Here is a 21,781-nt window from a genome sequence, read left to right on the forward strand (position 1 = left end):
ACCCTGACATCTGTTGGAATGACGGTATGGCCCAGCACAAGCAATCCAGGAGGTTCCTCTTTTGTGTGGAAAACAACTTCCTTCTGCAAGTAATAGAGGAGCTGAGAAGGAGAGGTGCCATGCTTGACCTCGTGCTCACCAACAGGGAAGGGCTTGTTGGAAATGTGATGCTCCAGGGCAGCCTTGGATGCAGTGATCACGAGATGGTTGAATTTGAGACCCTCAGGACAGTGAGAAGAGCATGCAGCAAGCTCACTGCCCTAGACTTCAAAAGAGCAGACTTTGGCCTCTTTAGGAACCTGCTTAGTAAGGTTCCATGGGATATAGCCCTAGAGGGCAGGGGGGCCCAAGACTCTTGGTTGATATTCAAGGATCACCTGCTACAAGCTCAGGAGTGTTGCATCCCAACTAGAGGGAAGTGCAGCAGGAGGGCCAGGAGACCTTCTTGGATGGATAAGGAGCTGCTGAGGAAAGTTCAAATGAAAAAGGAGGCTTACAAAAAGTGGAAGCAAGGACAGGTGACCTGGGAAGAGTACAGGGGTGTTGTCCGGGAAGCGAGGGACCAGGTTAGGAAAGCTAAGGCCCAGTTAGAATTAAACTTGGCTAGGGATGTTAAGGATAACAGGAAGGGATTCTACAGGTACAGAGCAAATAAAAACCAGACTAGGGATAAAGTAGGCTCCCTACAACAAGGGGCTTGGTGACAGCCAGCATGGCTTCACTAAGGGGGAATCCTGACTGACCAATTTGGTGGCGTTCTATGATGGGGCTATGGAACTGATGGACAGAAGTAGAGCAGTTGATGTCATCTACCTGGACTTGTGTAAAGCGTTACACTGTCCCACACGACATCCTTGTCTCTAAATTGGAGAGACATCAATTTGATGAATGGACCACTTGGTGAATAAAGAACTGGCTGGATGGCCGCACACAAAGAGTTGTGGTCAATGGCTCAGTGTCCGGCTGGAGACCAGTAACGAGTGGTGTCCCTCAGGGATCGGTGTTGTGACCGGTCTTGTTTAACATCTTCGTCGCTGACATAGACAGTGGGATTGAATGTGCCATCGGGAAGTTTGCTGATGACACCAAGCTGTGTGGTTCGGTTGATATGCTGGAGGGAAGGAATGCCATCCAGAGAGACCTTGACACGCTTGTGAGGTGGGCTGATGCCAACCTCATGAAGTTTAACCATGCCAAGTGCAAGGTCCTACGCCTGGGTCGGAGCAATCCCAGACACAGCTACAGGTAGGGTGGAGAAGAGATTCAGAGCAGCCCTGCAGAGAAGAACATGGGGGTGATGGTCGATGAGAAAATGAACATGAGCTGGCAGTGTGCGCTTGCAGCCCAGAAAGCCAACCATATCCTGGGCTGCATCAAAAGAAGTGTGACCAGCAGGTCGAAGGAGGTGATCCTGCCCCTTTACTCTGCTCTTGTGAGAGCTCACTTGGAGTATTGTGTGCAGTTCTGGTGTCCTCAACATAAAAAAGACATGGAACTGTTGGAACAAGTCCAGAGGAGGGCCACGAGAATGATCAGGGGACTGGAGCACCTCCCGTATGAAGATAGGCTGAGAAAGTTGGGGCTGTTCAGCCTGGAGAAGAGAAGGCTGCATGGAGACCTCATAGCAGCCTTCCAGTATCTGAAGGGGGCCTATAGGGATGCTGGGGAGGGATTCTTCATTAGGGACTGTAGTGATAGGACAAGGGGTAATGGATTAAAACTTAAACAGGGGAAGTTTAGATTGGATATAAGGAGGAAATTCTTTCCTGTTAGGGTGGTGAGGCACTGGAATAGATTGCCCAGGGAGGTTGTGAATGCTCCATCCCTGGCAGTATTCAAGACCAGCCTGGATGAGGCCTTGGGTGATACCGTTTAGTGTGAGGTGTCCTGCCATGGGGGTTGGAACTGGATGATCTTAAGGTCCTTTCCAACCCTAACTATTCTATGATTCTATGATTTTTAAACCTTGGGAAGACCTCAGTCTAGACAGAGCTTATAAAACCAGCTAATGCACGAGAAGCCTGTTCCCTAATTCTTATAATTTACCTTAGCACATAGTTAAGTAGTGCTGGTGTGAAAACACGTAGTGTGCAAGCACCTAAGTATTCTATCTAAATCTAAAGCAGTGGAGGAAGGCTAATGAATTGAAGAGTTATAAAAAAAAACAAGTGAGATTACTCAATTCAGTGTTATGAGTGCTCAAACTTCAGCCTTGTTTCAGACCAGGACCTTCTGCGGATCTGATATAGCCAAATGTCAGTAATATCCAGGTTGAACGGGAAGAACTGAGTCTGTTAGAGAACAAAAGTCATGAGAGAGAAAGAGAGAGCAGGTGAAAGAGATCCATCAACTCCCAGCAGTAACCAGTGATGCAGACAGTCAAGATGATGCAGATAGTCAAGATTTCAATGACAATGGCAGGGTTCCTTGGATTAATATCACCGAAACCTCATTTTGATTGATAACAGGAACACCATCAGGCTCAAGAAATTTTATTTATAAAAGCCATGCAAAAAATTACATGAAAAACAGGATAAAACTGTTCAGTGGATTTAAGCAGTTGTTCAAGGAGTGGTAAACGTAGCTGTTCGCCAAAATGAAGGACGGATGCATGGTAGCTAAAGCTCTGTGAAATACTCTGCAAATCTATGGGTATATATTAGCAACAGAATAAAACACTCCCTCAACTTCTGACAAAACTGAAAACATGGAAACAAAGATGTTAGTTAAACAACCCCCTTCTGGAAGAATGCTAATTAACTTTTATAGGTTACATTTTCTTGATATACCGAAATCAAGATGACACAGCCATTTGTTTTCCCTGGCAAAGTCATGCACATCACTGATTATTCAGGTTTTGAAAACTGTGTATAATACATACTACCACCTACACAACAGCACAATGCTGACATTTCAGCACAGAACATGTTGAAGCAGTATTTCTGTACTGGAAAAAAGAACAACAAAGACATTTCCTAGAAGGTATCCATCGAATAGAAGAGAATAATGTATAAAACATGGGCCTTTTCTTAAGAGCCTGAGGTTACAGATGCCTTTTACACCACATCATGTTCCCAGCATAACAAAGCTGGCAGAAGCACCAGGTTGAAAAATGGAAAAGCAATTTTGTTTTGATTTTGTGGAGCAAAAAAGACTTATCAACTTCTTGAAGTAATTTTTTTGAAGCAGAGTACATTTAGGGGAATTACAAACAAGTTGCCTAAATGTCTTTGTTCTATATTCTTTCCTATTTTCAAACTGTATTAATTACTGTAGTCACCACTGTTAATAAGCCAAGATAAAATGACTGTATTTTTAATACTACATTGGCCATCGACTGCATCTTCTGTTACTCCTGCGTATGAGAGAGCCTTTACTTTTCATCCACAAGAAAATCCAAGTGGACCTACACAATTGTACATGAGTTCCACCCAGGTAAGTTCCTGATCACTCAGAAAAAATGGGCAGAGAGTCCTTTTAGAATAGGATGCTCCCTGCTAAGCAAGGGAGGCACTCCCTGCTCTGCAGGAGCCAGATATACTGGGCATCATCTGAATAAATCCCTGCTGTAAATTGGGTAACGAGTAAATTCAGCAAGGTCCACTGGTCCAAAAATGGTGCAAAGGACATAAAACCAGGCTGGACCCTTATGGCACTGGCACTAGCACTAGAGTGAGGAACTAGCTATGGTTTCTAAGGAGTTGTATGCCAGGTGCTCTCACATATGAAGCAAAGAAACACAGTAGATCACACAGACAAGGAATCCAAAGTGTGAACTAACTCCTCACTGAACTCTTGACTAATCAGGTTGTAAAAAGAGTTTCAAGTTTCTGACAACACTGTATGTGCAATAATAAACTGAATTTCACCATAACTTTAGTGGTGAACATTCAGCATTTTTATTTCACTGAGGTCTTGTTGAAATAACAGCAATTTGAGCCCCAATGTGGCTCCATCCCCGCAGGCACACAGTGAAGATGACCTACTTGTACCACGCAGTAGCACACCCAACCACAGACTGCGTGATTTAAAGACATGAATTAGGGATCATCAATGCAGCACACATACAGCAAGCTTCCAGCACTGCCATAGCTGCAGCAGCACAAAGACTGGTTAACGGTTTGGTTCTCCTAACAATTTTTTTGCAATTTTTTTTTTTTTTTTAAGAAAATAATGAAAGGGAAAGGGAAAAAACAGAAGCTCAGATGATCATACACGAACTCAGAAAACACATTCATTTCAACACATCAGTAAGGAGTTGGGCTTTGCTTCCAGTTTCACACAAAGATCTCCAAGTGCCTGAATTGATGATAAATGGTAATGGATACTAAAAAAAGGGCAACCAATATAAACCAGTTTTAAGGAAGAAAAAAAGAGGTATCTTTTTCTTTTACAACTTACTGATTGTCATAAAGCTATAGACTGACAAGACCTATGTACTGATATTATTTAAAAGATATGTATCATGAAACATTTATCAATTTAACTAAGTTTAATTTTTGACACCAAACAGTACAGCTAAATTAATGTAAAGCTTACACCAAAACGAGCACCTAAAATAGCATCTACAAGAGTTAAACCGGAGTTAAAGGAAAATTACTTATTTACAAGCATACATTATGTATCAGTTGTGGTTAATTAGTATGCTAAGATTGCAGGAATGCTTAAATGTAGTAGTAATCAAAGGATGGTTGGGGTTTTCAGTCTACCATTCTCCTATTATGAGCTCTCTCTATTTCCAGAAGATTTACCACCTATTATACCCCAGTTAAACTCCCTACCCTACACCTTTTCCATTGTACACCCAGAAGTTACCTTCTCAGTTGCTTACAGTTCTTGTTTTATTTCTTTCTTTTTTTCCTTTTTCTTTTTTTTTTTTTTTTTTTTTTTGGTACTAGAAGGAACTATCTTGTCCTAAAGTGATCAGAAGAAATTCCCAAAAATTCACTGATAACAAACTGTGGCCAGCTCTGTGCAGCTGAAGGCTACCAAAGGACCTACTCATGAGACAAACTCAGGATGGATTTTCTTAAAGAAGTACCATCTCAGTTTCCAGATGACCCAAGCAAACAAAAAAATACTACAATGACATAAAATCTTTGTGGCTCAAAAGCCACTTTGCCACTCTTAGCAACTATGTGATTAGTTTTGTCATGTGACTACAGAAAATTCACATCTGATGTGGTCCACAGCTGGAACACAGAAGTCTCTGCTTTCAAATGAAAAAAGGCTCTAAAGGCTTCAGCCTTCTTCTTCAGAAGAGCATTTCTGTTCTAAGTCAACAGAATTACACCTCCCCATCTTTTTTAATGAAAGGAGAGTAAGCCTCAGACTGTTTTTTAGAAAGCTAGTATCCCACTGGGAAACACCAGATTGGACTCATCAGCAGATGTGGTTAAGCACAAGCATGTCAGTTTGTGGACAGAAAAATAAAGGGTGGATTTAGCAGAGGACAGTGAGTTTGCCAACGGTGGCTAGCCGCAGGCAGCTGCTAGCCTTATAGACCCAGAAAGGAGTTTTGAGAGACAAATCACAGCTTCAGAGAGCTAGAAATGAGAAAAAAAATGCTGACTCATGATCAGGGCCATGTGGCCAGCATGCAATCCATACAATTCAAATATATGCAATATTGCATATACAATGAAACCTAGAATCAACCCTAGCCTTTTAAGATGTCAACTAGCATGAGTATGCAGATGGAAGTGAAAGTTCTATCTTTAAGTAACCTGTTACCAACAAGAAGTGGTCTCATCCTCTGCAAACTTCTAGGCAATTTAAATTAAATTCCAAACATTGAATTGTAAACTCTTCAAGAATCAATGAGTCAAGACATTTTAGCTGTATGAAAATTGAGCTTTGAAATTCTGTTCAAAGCATAAAATTAGTGTCACATTCTTTCCCCCGGGAATTAGTAGAACTAAGGCAAGGAAATGCTACTGCATATTCTGTATCATACCATCAAATGAGAAATTCACATTTGCCTCAGCAAGAAAGTGCTGATCTGCCAAAAAACTTGAGCTTTTGCTCCACTTAGAAGCTCAAATCCCACTAAAATAGGAAACTATTCAATGGCTTAAAAGGAAGGCATTGCTTCATCAATTCACTGAATCAGAACATTACACTCATTAACCCCAACTAAGCAAGTAGTATTCTTAACATGGTAGTTAGCATGTAGAGATAGTGAACCATTGAAGGCAAAGTCCAGCGGAAGCAAAGATTTGTGTCAGGCTGCATGTCTTTAGCATCAAGATTTCCAAACCTGCCCATATGGCCTGGTCTGCCCTACTTGACAGTAAACACTATGTGAGCAAACGCACGTCGAACAGACACACTAAGCTGGTTCCTCAACCAGAAAGAGCTGCTACAGAAATCTCTTCTGCCCCTCAAGATACTGCTGCCAGAGGGCTTCTGCAGGCACAGCTACACTGGGGTGAGAATAGAGACAAATTCCAGCCCCGTCTAATGCGGCCATGTAGGCAAAACTTTGTTGGTGTTCAAAATGTCCCTGAGAAATTCAGTGACTGTGACTCTCCCCAGAGCACCCTCAAGTACTGTGTATTTTCATCCTGCAACGTAAAAATTCAAACCTCCCTGTGTAATAAAATCCAAAGCTATTTCTTGGTAGAAGCAGGATCACAAACCAGACCTCTGTCCCCTTTTCAAAGATGCACAGCAGCAAGATTTGCTATGGTTTTGAACAGTTTTTCTTACTGCAGAATTATTTCAGTTGCTACCGATGTGTTATAAACCACAAAAATGCTAAATCTACATGCACCACTTACGGAAAGGATTATTTTGTTTGGCTATATGATAACGCTGCAGCCACTACAGAAGCTCTATGCTGTGAGCAAATATCTAAAGTAAAATCCCGGGCTTGCTGAAATGAGTGGAAACCCTCAAATGTATAAAGTAAGGCCAAAAAGTCATGTCGAACACTGCAATAATACAAAGTCTGATAAGGGTCTGTTATCATTCGTTAACTGCTTTATCCTAAGATTAGGAGAATTAGAGCCTAAAGAGTAAAAACACCAGCTGTAGTAGATATTTTATAGGGAGGAAGATAAGCACAGTAAATAACAAAAGAGACTTGAGATAAAAGAAAATGCTAGACTGAATGCCAGAAAAACTGCCAGAAAAATCAAGGAAGATTTAAATGCACTAATTTTTTACTCTGTCTAAAACTGTTGAAAATCAGTTTGATCAGCCAGTCAAGAAGATTACGCTGGTGTCAGGGCAATGACAGGATTATATAAATGAAGAGAATAGTGACGGCTCTAATCCCTTCTCTGGGTGAAGGAAGGAGGCCTGAAGAAGTGTTGCAAGAAAAGGCAAGGAGCTTTCAGGCTACTCTTGACCAAGTTGAAGATAAAAAGGGACTACAGCATAGCTCGAGGGCAAAGTTTCAAGCTAGACAAAAAGAAAACAACAAAACAACCCCAAATATACCTTGATTTAACATAAACCAAGTAAAATTCATAGACAGCAATAATTACAAATCCAGTGGTTCAGTAAACTCCATTAGGATTCATCATAAATTTTCTTCAAAGACCAGAGCACAGGGACTCATAGATGCTGTTCACTCCTAGGTATGCTTGACTAATAGCTGCCATCTCATTCTCGGTCTTTGAAATACATTCAATCATCTTTTTTTAGGACATTCACAAAACCTAATACTGTCCTCAAGCTGAAAATAACAGTACAGTCCTGGGTAGATGGATGCTTATGTTGCTGATCAGTATACTGAACAAGACTTGGGGAGAAGATGGGTGCAAATGGATAACTGGGAGAGCATAAACCTTTGGGAAGGCTAAAGTGTTGAAGTCCCTGCCCCTTTGATCTGCAGAAGCAGCAGGCTCCCAGCATGAGCTGGGCTGTAAGGAAGTGATGATACAAGGATGAAATGGGATGGGGACAGATCAGCCACAACCACAGGACAGTGCAAGAGGCAGGATGAAATTTCTCTTCCTGCTACATGTTGACCACTCTAATTCACCCTGTCATCCTCCCTACTGCTGACTGGAGATGCACTCCACCACAACCTGCTTTTGTGTTTCATCCCATCAACTGAGAAATAAATCCCATCCAAGGAGACCAGAGGGGAAATAGAGGGCAATTAGAGACACTGGGCGTTAAGAAGTCACTCACATCTGCTGACAGCTATGTTGAGAAACCAGGCGGAATTGCCAGGTGACTTGCCAACAAAAAGCGATTCATTTTTTTATTGTCATTTTATCTATGGAAAATCCCCTTACAGGTTCCAATGTGATAAAAGCAATTAGCAAAACCCACTCAAATGAAACAAAGAAGGGTCTCATTAGCCTAGCTTACTCCCTGAGCAGAGCAATGGGAATTCAAGAGGACAGTTCCTACACAGCACAGTGAATTCTGTGAACAGCAAAAAAGCAAACTGAGAAATCAGAAAAAAAAAAAAACACTCTAATACCTAGCAGAAAAAAGGGATCATACAAAATATAAATCCAGCTGAAAGAGAAAAAAATGATAAATACAGACTTCATCCTTTATTGACATAAACCTAGCATTACCCACCAGCCAAACTCTGCAGTCAGGTTATAATTATTATCAGCAGAACTGCAGTAAGGTCCAAGGACCTTATTTATATTACAGAATCCAAATGTGCTGGTTGCTTTCCATATACAGAGCAGAGAAATTTAGCAGGCAAAATCATACTTATTGAAGCTCTTTGACCAGCCCAACACTGGCAAATAAGATACCCATGTTCTGCACTAGCTTCCAGTAAAATTTGTTCTTTTGAAGACAATTAAGTGACCTGTCCCTTCCACAATCTTAAGAGAAATTAACTGACTGCCATGAGCAGGAAACACTTTCCAGTAACTTGCTGCCTTTAAGGAGATAAATTGGTATTTCTCACAAAAAGTAAAAAGAAGCATCTGATACAGCAGAGCTGAATCTATAGCTATACCTGATAAGCGCGCCTGGGACTAAATAGGATACCAGAGGTACAAATGGTCATAGGTGGTAACAGCAGGGATTTTGTCACCCAGAGGCTTGGGTCCTGCCCACTGAGAATATCTATGGGGTGTGGCAATGTCCTGCACGTGCAGGTGTCCTAGGGCAGCCTTCATTTTGGAAGCCACCATCATCATAGACACATGGGGACTTCCATCTCCTTGCCATCTCCAACAGTGCAGTCTTTCATCGAAAACTGAGCCCAGTGTGACATCTTCACGCTCAGTGACTGAGGAATCAAAACCATGTCTCTATTGGACATTTCTAACACCATCAATTGCCTACAAAGTTACAACTATAAGCATACTGATTTGTTGGGGTTTTTTTCTCATGTTCTGATGACACAAATCATCTGACATTCCAAATCAGCACATTGTATTTGTGCTGAAAAATCTTCTTGGGCTTTCATTTTTATGAAATGAACCTTATCACTACAGTTTAAGTTGCTTTATCTCTCACATTTCTATTTTATATAGTGCATTTTTGTCTCTGGAACTGTTAAAACACAATTTGAAGGCATGAGCTTACACATATGCCTGGCTCCTAAACAACAGTCTCAGAGGTATTATTAATAAGCATATACACTGAAATAACGTGCAAAACAAATCAAACAAGATTTTTTTTTTCATATCTAAGCAAAAAAATGAAGCATTTGTTCATCTGGTCCCATCTGAATTAGCTCTGTTTTTTATAGTGTTAGTTAAAACCTGGCTGCTCTTCTTCTGTCCCAAAACAAGCGAGCAAGCATGCAATGTAAAGACTACAGAGTAGCATCAGGCACTACACTTACATTGGTCCACCCAAATGATCCTGGAGTGGGGAGAAAGGATAGATGGCAAGTTGCTTCAGTCCCTACTAACTTGCCATTGAGACACAAATAAAGACATGTCAGATGAGCTTGTCAGCACCTTTAAGCAGGTTTTTTTTTGGTTGGGTTTTTTTTTTTTTTCAGCAGGATTCAATACTTGGAACAGGAGATGGCCTTCTTTGTTAGTTTTGGATGCCATCTTAGGCTATCTTTCATCACTTCTAATTAAATCTTGTCAGTGTTTAAAAGGACATATGCATCCACTAATGAGACTGAATTCACCCCCTTTCTCAAAGCAAAGACAGAATGGTAAGAACAACCTACAGGATAAGCATTGGACTACTCATCACTCAAAGGAAATAATAAACCAAGGGCAGAAAATCTTTCTGCATTTCAAGAAGGATTGTGTTCAAGCAGAATTTAACGTAGCTGATGCAGGAGACACTGCAATGGCCTGAACTATACAGGATTCAAGACTGGATGGGTCACAACAACTGTGCTATATGGGACATCTGTCCTGAGGGCAAAACAGTAGGTATGTCCTACTTCTGCAAATGAGATTGTGAAGCCAGGAAGCCTGAACTTTCTTCTGAGCCCAGCAGATCTCAACATTGTCTATTTTAGCTTCTTACCACTGCAGAGCCAATAGGAGTTGCATGCACAGTTTTATTTTAAAGTCTTCATAACAACGGGAGTTTAAGGCTCTAAATTTATTATAGCTGATATGGTTCTATCTGAGGAAGTCCACAGGTTATGAAAAAAAAAATCCCTTCACTCCTAATGTGGTATTATCAGATAGGATCTAGCAGCATTCTCACTACACAGGATGCAAGAAACTAAACGGCTTACAGGGAAAAAAAAACATAACTCTGACTCATTCACATATGCAAAATTTCTTTGAAGTTTAATTATAATTTTTGTATCTTAAAGCAGCAATGCCAGAAATTCAGCTGTCTGTTCAACCACAAACCAGACATTGCGCAAGCAGCTGTTTCCCAAGCCACTGCATGCTGACATACACGGGAAACCTCTCCAGTCCTGCTGTGATCAATTCTGTGTTGCTCCTTAGCAGCGACAGATAATTTAACCTGGCTTTAAAGGATACTACGTGCAAGCCTCTAGGAGACAAACTTCGAATTTCCCTCATTTGGTACTCAGAAGGAGCCCAGGCTCTGAACCTGGCTTGCTGCACTTGTTCCAGGGCCTGGAAATGAATCTCCATCAGTCATGCATGCTCTGATGACAACTATTACTGAAAAGCCCAAACAGTTTGGTGTACTGTCATGCCCTGTAAGCTTAATTTCATCATCAGACACACACATCTAATTCCTACTGCTGTTGAATTAGAATCTTTCAGGCATGTATTAGGGTTAAAAGAAGCAGCACATATAAGCCTGCTGTCTGAATACTTTCATTTTTCCTCCCTGTTTGCCCCAATATCAATTCTGTGCTTTCATCACATTTTACAATTGGTTCTTGGATGACTCCTGAATTGAGAGACATTTTCACTTCTTGTACAGATACACAGCTGCTGCTTTTAAATGGGAATCACACAAAAACATTGCAGTGCGGGCTCTGGCAATATGCCTTGCCCTCAGCTGTAGGGCTTGGGAATTTGCTATTTAAGCAAAACGGTTATTGTGCTGAAAAATAATCCAGACATCTGAAAATCTTTTAAAAAACTGAAAAAACTCCCATCCAATAGAAGAACAGAAGTTTTTGAAAGGAAGAAGGAAGAAACGCCTACTCCACTGGAAACGTTTTACAAATGCAGTAATGACCGAAACAAAAAATCTTCCAAGAAGGCTTCTTCTTTCTTAATGAAGTCTGAGATGAGTAAGTATCACAGAGCGATTCCTGAACAACTGAAGGAAAGAATTATACCTTGTCATCAATCCACTGTTTGAGCTATTTTCGGAGAAAATTCCCAAATGTGACTCCCAAAGCTTATCATGATGAAAAACCAGCTGGACAGAATTAGAATGGCTATGATCTAGCATACACCAGAAGCTCTGAAGTGGAGCTACTGTAACCTAAAAAAACCATGCCAGCACTAAAGAGGAAAACATGGAGCAGTGTTTCCCAGCTGGGAAAGCGATGACCAAACTCTACTGTAGAGCAGTTGCGCAGACCAGCAATGGAAGTCGTTCAAATTTTCTCCAAGCAGATATCAACAACTGTCCTTCTTTCAGCATCCTACTTTTGTTAACCAGATTAAATGAGGATGTCTGAAAATACTTTGATTTTCCTTGTGGTCCTATTAGAAAGTTGGAGACCATCTCCCTGAAGCCTTCAAAGACTACAGTATTACACTGTGACAAAGGGGTAAATCCATGCATACAAAAGGAAAAAAAAGAGTCCAAAAAGACTGAAATATTGGCTTCTCAGGAACCCCATTTTAATCACCAATTTTCCATTAATTCTGTCTAAGGTGCTTCAGCAGCAGTAGTTTGTCTTCTTAAGGAATATACAGGTTTCTTCGTTTTGTTTTTTTTTTAAGTAATTACTGCCAGAGCTAATAATTGGAAAACTTCTGCCTTCCCACACACTGTTGAAATGAGACCATTATTTTTTTCTAAATACTGCATCACTTTAAAAAGTAATAAAAATCTGGCAATTTTCCAATTTTTCTCAACATATCGTTCAAAAATTTCACTGTTTTTTCCTATGTTTTTAGGCAAGGCAAGTGACATAATAATTTGTAATGACTACTCAGGGAAAATCTGGGCAAGGGCCTTCTGAGAAGCAAGAAACTGGGGTAAGGAAAGAGCAGACCGCTTTGCTAGGGAGCCACAAGAAACCAGATAAGCACCCACACTCAGCAGTACTACATTCTGCCTTAGCCATCAGTAGCAGATCAACTCCCATGGATGCAGAGTGAAGTTGTCAGCAAGTAACACGAGTAGCTTGTGACAAACATGCACAGGCTCTCTGGATGCCATGGATGCCAGGAAGGAGATGCTTCTTCAACTTCTGGCTATGGACATAAGCCTGCAACATGCAGTGTTTCAGTCTGGGTTTTCACTGCAGCATAAGATGGGGTCAGCTGTGTGACAGACAGGACACTCCTCTAACATCCCATTTTAGCTTCATTTTGCTTATCTGTTCTTCTTTCACATGCCTCCCCAGGGCTTGAGCAAGCCACCCCTTCAGGACACCATGCAACACTTTCCCAAATCAACAGGCACATGCTTGTTGCATTCAGCTAGAATCCCCTACCACCAGGCCTACAGTATGAGAGCACGCTACTTTTTAAAGAACATTAGAATATTGCTTAGGAAACTACAAGATTAAATCACGAGAAGCACAATCATAGCATTTTTCTGCTGATTTGAATTACGAATAGAAAGTACGAGCAGTTAAGAGGAAACAAGATATGTTCTATATGAGAGCCAAGATTTTTTTGCCTGACATGTGCCAAACAAGGAGAAGAAACAGAAGAATCTGGCACCATTAAAAACAGTTTGTGGAGAAAGGAACTGAATATCTACAGCCAAGCTCCATGTGGTTTGTAAAGAGGAAACTTTTGTTTTATGGGACTCTCAGTCAGCCAAAATTCACCCAGACGGCGTGCAAATGGATATTAGCCTAAAACACTAAACGCATCTTGTAGAAGGATCAGTAAATGGTTGGGAAAGAAAAGGAACACCACTGAAGTTTTAAATCCGAAGTAAAAATCTGCCTCGTGGTTGAAAAAGTTAGTTTACCAGACAGCTATAATGTCATATATGGTAAGTGTGTTGGAAAGGAAAGGCAGCAAGCTAAAGCACAAAACTAGAAGTCAGGAAAATGAGTTCCAACCCTGGCTCCACTACCAAGTAGCTCTATAAAATTTGGATAAAAGAGAATAAGACTGCCAACTTAGCTGTGAGATTTTCCTTAACTTCATATAGTGTATTAACATTGCACTTATGCTGTTTCTTTTAGCTTCTACATTTCCCCCAGTCCCTGGCATTACGATGTACTAAGCAAAATAAGTGACTAGATGGAGTACAAAGAACAATTATATTACTTTACCAAAACAAGCCCTGCCCAACTTCTTAATCAAAATACTTGACTGAAAAAAAAAACCCAACTCAAAACAAAAAAAAAAAAAAAACCAAACAATTTTATATGGGACTGTAATTCCGATAAGCGAGTTAAATACTAAAGCGTCTGACATGACCCAACAGCTTAGCTGAATATTGTGAGAAAATGTGGCATTTCTGGCTTGAAACACTAACTAGGACTTGTACTTCAGCATGCAGGACAAAGGGAATGGCCAAGCAACAGTTCCTTAGCACATGTTGAGTAGTTATATACCAGGGGAGAATATTTTTCAGCTTCTCTGATAACTGCATATGATGTGAAGCATTCAGCTGTGCTATCGGTACATAAAGACGAGGTCACACTGACCTCCAGTTTACAGGGGAGGAATTGAGGCAGAGTCCACAAGCAAGACTACAAGTTCAGTCACTCCTTGCTGGGGAGTCAGAGGCCCAGGTAGGTTCATGGGCTGGGACTCCAGTTTGTCCTGCAGCTGCCTGGCAATGTACTTCTCTAGTTACATCACCAACAATTAAAACACATCAGGTGGCAAATTTCACTATTATGCCTAAAGGAAGAGTAGTTAATATCTCCTGTAAGAGGACAATAGGATTAAGAATTTCCCCATTTGTGTCTTCCTTTACACCAGCCTTTATATGTAATGTTTCAGCTAAAATTTGCCAATGAGCGTGTTTTCCTCCTCTAAGGAGAGTAGTAAGCATAAATCTCATTTTTGAAGCACCCTGCATTTACCTGGGTTTTCCTCATTCATACTTTTAGGACTATCAACTCAGAGGACGAGCAGAAGGGTTAATCGTTCAGTACTTCCTGTAACCTATGTGCATTTGTGTACAATACTCTAGATGGATGGTCCATGCTTCGTGTTACACTGGAATAATAAAAACAGCAGAAGGCTGTTAATTCTTGCACCTTAATTTTATTTCTTCCAAATAATGAACAGAAGAAATGAAAACTTAGCACTTCTAAGGAAAAAGAAATAAAAATAAAAAATTATAGGCATTTTCCACAAAAACACTGAAAGGAAAAAACCACTGTAAAAGTAAAAACCATTGTTTTTTATTGAGAAACCTGAAGCTAGCAGTTCTTATTGCCACTAAAAATATCTGCACCACACACACATATGCATTTACCAGGATGGCATCTACTGATGGGTTCTGGATGCTAATCAAGACCAGACTAGGCACAAACTAAAGCTGAACAACCCCTGACAAAGTAGGTCAAGAAAACTGGGAGGGAAGGGAAACTGTTGCTAGGTGGCAGTGTACCTTAAGCAAAGAATACTGTAAATCATAGATTATTGGAAAAGTTAATTATCTGCTAACAAAGGCGTCATATTCAAAGCCTTGGTAGGAAGAGAACCCAAGGTGTACATGATATCCAGACTACATATCAGAAGGATGAGAAGCTGCAGTGAATAAAAGAAATGAAAAAGGAAAAAACCATCTTGGGACTCTCAACATAATGGCTCTCTAGCTCTGTTAGTGCCATAAGAAAACCAAAAGCCGGTGAACTGAGTCTTGTACATCTTGAGAAGGCTACAGGTTTGCTTGTTTTCTTCGACTTCCACTAAGCACTTACCAGAAGCAGCAATCAGAGAAATAACCTTCCGCCACATCTTGGCAGAGCAGTGAAAAGTTGACAGAAAACCCAAGTGTGATGGTGAGAAAGAAAGGGTTTTTAAGGCTAGTTAAGAAATAGAACTGTTACTTTTCTGCTTTAAACAGTTCCAGTCTTCAGCCCTAATCTTTTCAGAGTAGAAGAAGAGTGGACAATTACATAAACAAAAGGAGGTCATGAAAACGCATGTGCTCCCCAGAACTCCAACCAAAAGGATGGAGAAAAAGGCCTTTGTAGAAAGACAAGGTAAGAAGGGAAAGGATAGATTTTTCTGGTATCCTTCTCTCTGTCCTTCCTGATGTTCCCTCCAACTGAAAACTACCTTAACATATTGCCTAAATTAGCAAAAGTGGTAAAAAAGACAGGCTGATGACATCTTGTGAACTACAATTCACTTGGTAAGAGAGCTGTTAGCAAGCTCACAGCTTGTCACAGAGAAGGATAAGATGTTCTTGAAGGCAAAGACAAAATCTATATTCTTTTCAACAATATCTGTCTAGGTTCAAGAGAGCAATTTTTTTGGAAAAGCATCTTAAATGAATGAGATTGTATAGATTGGAGGTATTTTAGGGGATAGAATAAAAGAGAAAAACGAAAGATACTTTGCTTCAACAAGGCTTTAAATCCGAAACTTAGGCCATAGCAAAATCCTTTCTCAGAAATGTATCAAATTCTTTGTATGTTAATTTTAATCTACAATTATACTGTTTACGTTTTTTATATACTATGTTCTGATGCATTAGAAACAGGTCAGAAATAATATATTAGAACATATTTGCTCTGTCTAACCTAGCACACATACTGCTGTACAGTAAAACCCACATAGGTTACATGTGCCGTACAGCAACTGTATCATTCCATGCAAGCAATCCTGACTGTGAAGCCCATTCCTGATAATTAATACCAACCCCACCAATCTGTGGAGTTCCAGAGGCAATAATTTTTATAAACTCCTTCACTGGTGTTGCTCTTGTAGGATGTGTTTTAACTTTCCAAGCAGAGATAGATCTACAATGAGTATTTCTAGGTTGGGTCTGTATCTTTTTTGTCTGATGAACTTTGGGATGCAAACCTCAGGACAGCAGGATCCAATTTCAAGGGATAAATATGGATACAACAATCTTTGTTTCACTTCTCTCCACCCTCCCCTTCTCCAAAGCCAGTGGTTTTAATTGAAGCCTGACCCTCCTCCTCTTCCTGGTAATTTGCAATGTTTGCCCCACAGGGAGGGAAGCAGAGAGCATCCCAGCCTCATTCCCAAACTGTTGGTTACAATTTGTGATCATTTTCAGTCATAGACATGCAATAGACACTAGCACTCAAAAATAAGCATCAGTTTGAGCAACAAAAAGTGGAATAGTACTACACCTACAGAAGTAACTAGGAACCAACCCCTGCTGATTTTGAGGGCCCTTCCCTGATTTGGGCAGCTTTACTCCTGGAACATGAGCAGGAGCTGGCTTCACCTGCTGTCTCACCTCCTGCTACCTGAGACTGTGCATAGCTAGTGGAAAAACAGTTTGAAAACAAAAAGACTGCATAAAGCTGGAGCTGATTTAGACATTTTATGAAGACAAAAGAGACCAATCTGTACAATCTCCAGGCTAGGAAGTCATCAGGTTTTGCCATAGCTGAAATACTGTCATGAAGCACCACAAAGGAAGCTCTCTCTGGAGAAAACACATTCCCCAGCAAACAGCCTAGATAGGCTTTTCTTCATTAACCAGTAAGAGGAAGATCTTTCTGTAGCATGCAGAAGGCACTGAGCCTCATCTGACACTGAAGTTTAACTCAAAATTTTCTGTGATTAAGGAAACTTTTGTTCTGTTTCTTCACCATCTGTGATATGAAATCTGGCAAAGACTCCAATTAGTTTCCTTTGTGTTATTACTGCCTCCAGAACTCATATGATAAACATTAATACAAAAAGAAATTCCACTTCCCTTTTTTGCTGTCTCCAAAGAATAGATCTAAATACTTCATTAAGAACACCCATACTGAACTCACCCTGAAATCCCTTAATGCCAGATTAAACCAATCTCACTCCAGGAAAAGGCAATGGCAGATTAAGTTAATACAACACCTCTCCTTACAAAACCTTCTCTCCAGTAACGAGCACTCAGCCTGAGAGGAAACAAAGCAGAAGCACCTCACTCCAAGTAAGACAAAATCCTGCAACACCTGCTTAAGGAACATCAGTGATGGATTTGGAGAGTTTTTTCTTCTGGGACATAAACCCTCATTACACTCCGGGACTCATTAACTCTCAGAGTAGGTGGCTGTGCTTCACCTTGGTCCAGCAGAACAGAGGCATCATCCGGCAAAACAAACTTACAGAACTCTGAAGTGCAAGTTAGCACTTAGCAGCGTATATTTATTTACTTAAACTCTTCATTTCTATACATACGCACTTGATTGCTGTTGCTATCCTGATGGAATCCATGCATGGCTGTGGTTAAGATGCTAAATTTGATTATCCTGGTAAAGTTTTAGTACCTTAAACATAACAATTCCCTTATACAGTTTCCACACTGGTACAAGCACACCAACATTAGGGCAACATAGTAATTTCTATAAAAACACATGCACAGATGAAGTAGCAACATTTTATCTAGCATAGGCAATCTCTGCAAAACCAGAGAAGTTTGTGTTTCTGTCCCAACAGGTATGAGGCATGACAACCTTCGCTTTGGCATTTATTCAGTAATTTGCCAACAGCTCCAATGTCAACAGGTTCCCAAGTGTTTTTCATGGATTTCTGAGGGGGGTAGCCCTGCCTGCTGCTGGGTTTTAGATCCAAATAGAATACAAGGAAAGAAGAAACCTGACACATGAAGGATACATGGGGATGGATAAACAGGTAAGGCTCAGATAAGCAAGGGGAGATCACAAACTTAGAATCATAGAATGGTTAGGGTTGGAAAGGACCTTAAGATCATCAAGTTCCAACCCCCCTGCCATGGGCAGGGACACCTCGCTCTAAACCATATTCCCCAAGGCCTCGTCCAACCTGGCCTTGAACACTGCCACGGATGAAGTATTCACAACCTCCCTGGACAACCTATTCCAGTGCCTCACTACCCTTACAGGAAAGAATTTCCTCCTTATATCCAATCCAAACTTCCCCTGTTTAAGTTTTAACCCATTACCCCTTGTCCTACCACTACAGTCCCTAATGAAGAGCTCATCCCCAGCATCCCTATAGGCCCCCTTCAGATACTGGAAGGCTGCTATGAGGTCTCCACACAGCCTTCTCTTCTCCAGGCTGAACAGCCCCAACTTTCTCAGCACCAAATCTCAGGAGCATGAACTAAGCCTCATACCCATTTTTAAACACGCTGTGCCCATAGTACAGCTTTTCTTCCTGCAGCTGCTGCCAGACATCTCTCCAGACCATGCCCAATTTCTTTTGTGACTAAGAAAAATTAATTGCACATTTTGCTGGAGCAGGATAGCACTTCAACACCAGCATCTTATACTGAGGCCTGTGCTACACAGATGTTGATGGGGTTTTTCACTTTTTATTTCCAGTTGCTTGCAAGCTAGTGCTTTGTACACTTCTTTGAGAAACAGCACAGGTTTTAAAGAAGTAGTTTATTAATCAAACAGCAGTTTCCTTTATTGGACAAGACAGTATGCCTTGCTGCTGAGACCTCCTGTATAACATCATTCTGTGGTAGCACAAATGTCCAAACAATTTTGCTATAGACTTTAAAAGCACATTTTAAAACCTCTACAGCCACAAGAGTTATGAAAATTACTCAAAATGTGTTCTTTGATCCTTTTTCCCTACCACTTACATCTGGCTGAAAACTTTACAAGCAAGAGCTTTTCCTTTTTCCAGTTTCAAAAATCCAGTCTTTCACAATTCTACTAGAATTTCTACTAACAACAGGCACAATTTCATATGTTTTTTGTTTTCTGTGCTGACCTCCTTCAGGGAGCTAAACTTGCAGGAAACTAAACCTGTCAAAAAAAAGTAAGCATTTTTTTTCTGGTTTAGCTCTCAGAACCAGCTCACATGGGGGCAGATAAGCAACAGGGAGGATGACTTGGTAATCAGCTATCCACTCATCTTCAAAAACATGAAGCTGCATCCTGAGCTACTCTGTCAAGTAGTTTGTCTTACAGGATGACCCCACTCGAACATTGGGATGGATGTCTTCTACTTAAAGGAAGGATTAGGCTCTCTAACTCAAATCACATTAATAATGGTTCCAAAACAGACATCATGGAAATAGCCCATCTCTGTTTACAGTCAGTGACAGATGCCTTCTGGAATGAAACCAAGAATTTTCACTACTTTTTTCTGTTATTTGATTCATTCTATATATGATCCCAAAGTTTGGGCTATTGGTCTAAAAACTGACTTTCTGACTTGTTCAGAGGCTAGTACTGCAATTTCTTTTCTGCATCTGTGCATGTCTAAACCTTCCAAAAGTAACTTTTAATGATTAGGAAAAGCAAATGTTTACTATTAAGAATTAAATTTAGTATTTGCTATGTGTTTCATTACACAAATTAAAACCATAAGTAAACAAAATAGTGAATACTGATCCCTCCCCTTCTTCACTCTTCATCCCCGAAGCCTTTACACACATTTATTCATCAGCTGCAGTAGAGACACTGAAAAGCATAAAGTATTGCAACACAAGTTAAAAGTACGGGGTAAGGTGTTAGCATATAAAGAAACAGGTATTGCTCAGGAACAGGAGGAATAGTTCTAGGCAGCACTTCCTTCCCCCCAAGAAAATTCCTCCCCAAAACCTGCAACTTCAACTTAAAGCGTCCCACAACGTGTGTACCCTCTGTGACGCTTTAGCTGAAACAAACTAAACCTAACACTATCAACTAAAGAGACACAAAGAAAAGTCACCCAAATGACCCGAGCTCTAGAGGCTTTGCTATTACGCGTCAGCTACTTATCACCAAAAAAAACGGGCAGCGAGGGCCGATGTTGCAACCCAGCCGCAGCATTTGTCCACCCTGCCTCTGCAGGTCAGGTCGGTGCACCCTGGACTCCACGGGAAGGCTCTCAAGTGCCGCACTGGGTCTCTTTTGCTACATAGGGCGCACAAGTTAACCCCCAGGTTTTGAGCAAACCGAAGGGTCAACCATCTTCATTCACACTCCGAACTGCCACGGGCCGGGCTGCGCTCTTCGGGCACCCCTTGTTTTGGAGTAACTAGAAGGGCCAGACCACATTCCCCAGGCGCCCATGAACGAGCGGCGTCCCCCACCCGCCAGCCAGGATTACAGCCGCCGCCGTCCGCAGCCCCACGCCTCCCCGGCTGCCCCTCGCTCCTCCCGCGGCCCCGCGCTCTCCCCCACCGCTGCGGGGGACCATGGGCCGCCATCCCCTGGGCCCTGCCGCCCGTCCGGGCTGGGGGCGGCGGTGGCGGCGGCGGGCGCTGATAGGGCTTCCCGGCGAGGAGGGGCGGGCGAAGGGAAGCGCGGCCCAATGCGTGGCTCGGCGGCGCGGTGGCCGCCTCGCAGCCCCGCTACCCTGGCGCGACCGTGAAGGAATGCGGCGCCCGTCCCCCGGCACCCCGATACCTTTTCCTCCTGCAGAGCAGGCACACGGCCCAGAGGAGCAGAGCGGCGGCAGCCGCCCCGCCATAGGTGCCGAGCTGCAGCGTGTCGGGGCCCATGCCGGCAGCGCTCGCCTCGGCTGCCACTGGTACCTTGCCGCCGCCGGGGAGGAAAGTTTCGCCCGTCCTCCTGCTCCCCGCAGCAGAGGCGCCAGGCCGGCCGCCCCTCCCCGCCCACCCCGAGCCTAGGGGGCTGGGTTTGGCTGCTCGGAGCCGGCCTTGGCGAGCGGGCCCGGTGCGACCCGGCCGGCTCCTCCCCGGGGAGCGCCCGGCGCGGGGAGGGTCGCGCCCGCTCGCCCCCGCGGCCTCCCGGCGGCGAGAGGAGCCCGGGGCTTCGCTTGCGGGAAAGGCTCCGATGCGGCGGGGAGGTCCCAGAACGGAGACGGGGGAGGGGGTTTGCGGGATCTTCCCACCGTCCCGGAAAGCGGCTCCTGCCCTGAGATCCCCTCCAGCCGGGATCGCGGCCCCCACGGACCCGACCGAGAGGCCGAGGCCTGTCCCCAGCGCAAACAGTGCTCGGCTTGGGCAGGTACCGCCTTTGGCTCCTCTTGGTTTTGGGACAAACACCTGATGCGTGTTCCTGCTTAAAAACAACTCCCGCCCAGCTTAGTAAAATTTAACCTGAGGTAGGAGAAGTGAAGTACAGACAGTGAAGGTTGGGTTTTGAGGTTTTGCTGCATGAGAAGAAGACAGGTCCAGTCCTTTATTCCACCATGCTAGCCTCCCTGGC

The 21,781-nt window shown here is 42.4% G+C and overlaps 1 protein-coding gene across 1 annotated transcript in view; it reads right to left on the reverse strand.

Annotated features, from left to right (window-relative positions):
- Nucleotides 1-21,305, reverse strand: part of LOC133206720 (cytochrome P450 7B1) — a 130,051-nt gene extending 108,746 nt beyond the window's left edge. Inside the window, exon 1 of the mRNA XM_061342922.1 lies at nucleotides 21,017-21,305. Coding sequence (XP_061198906.1) covers nucleotides 21,017-21,111 — 95 coding nt within the window. The 5' untranslated portion in view covers nucleotides 21,112-21,305. The remainder of the gene's footprint in view (nucleotides 1-21,016) is intronic.
- Nucleotides 21,306-21,781: the final 476 nt, after the last annotated feature.

The sequence above is a fragment of the Neopsephotus bourkii genome, unplaced genomic scaffold (genome assembly GCF_033783945.1).
Source record: "Neopsephotus bourkii isolate Nb327-2 ecotype Australia unplaced genomic scaffold, CSIRO-AGI_Nbou_v1 NB_1820, whole genome shotgun sequence".
NCBI lineage: Eukaryota > Metazoa > Chordata > Aves > Psittaciformes > Psittacidae > Neopsephotus > Neopsephotus bourkii.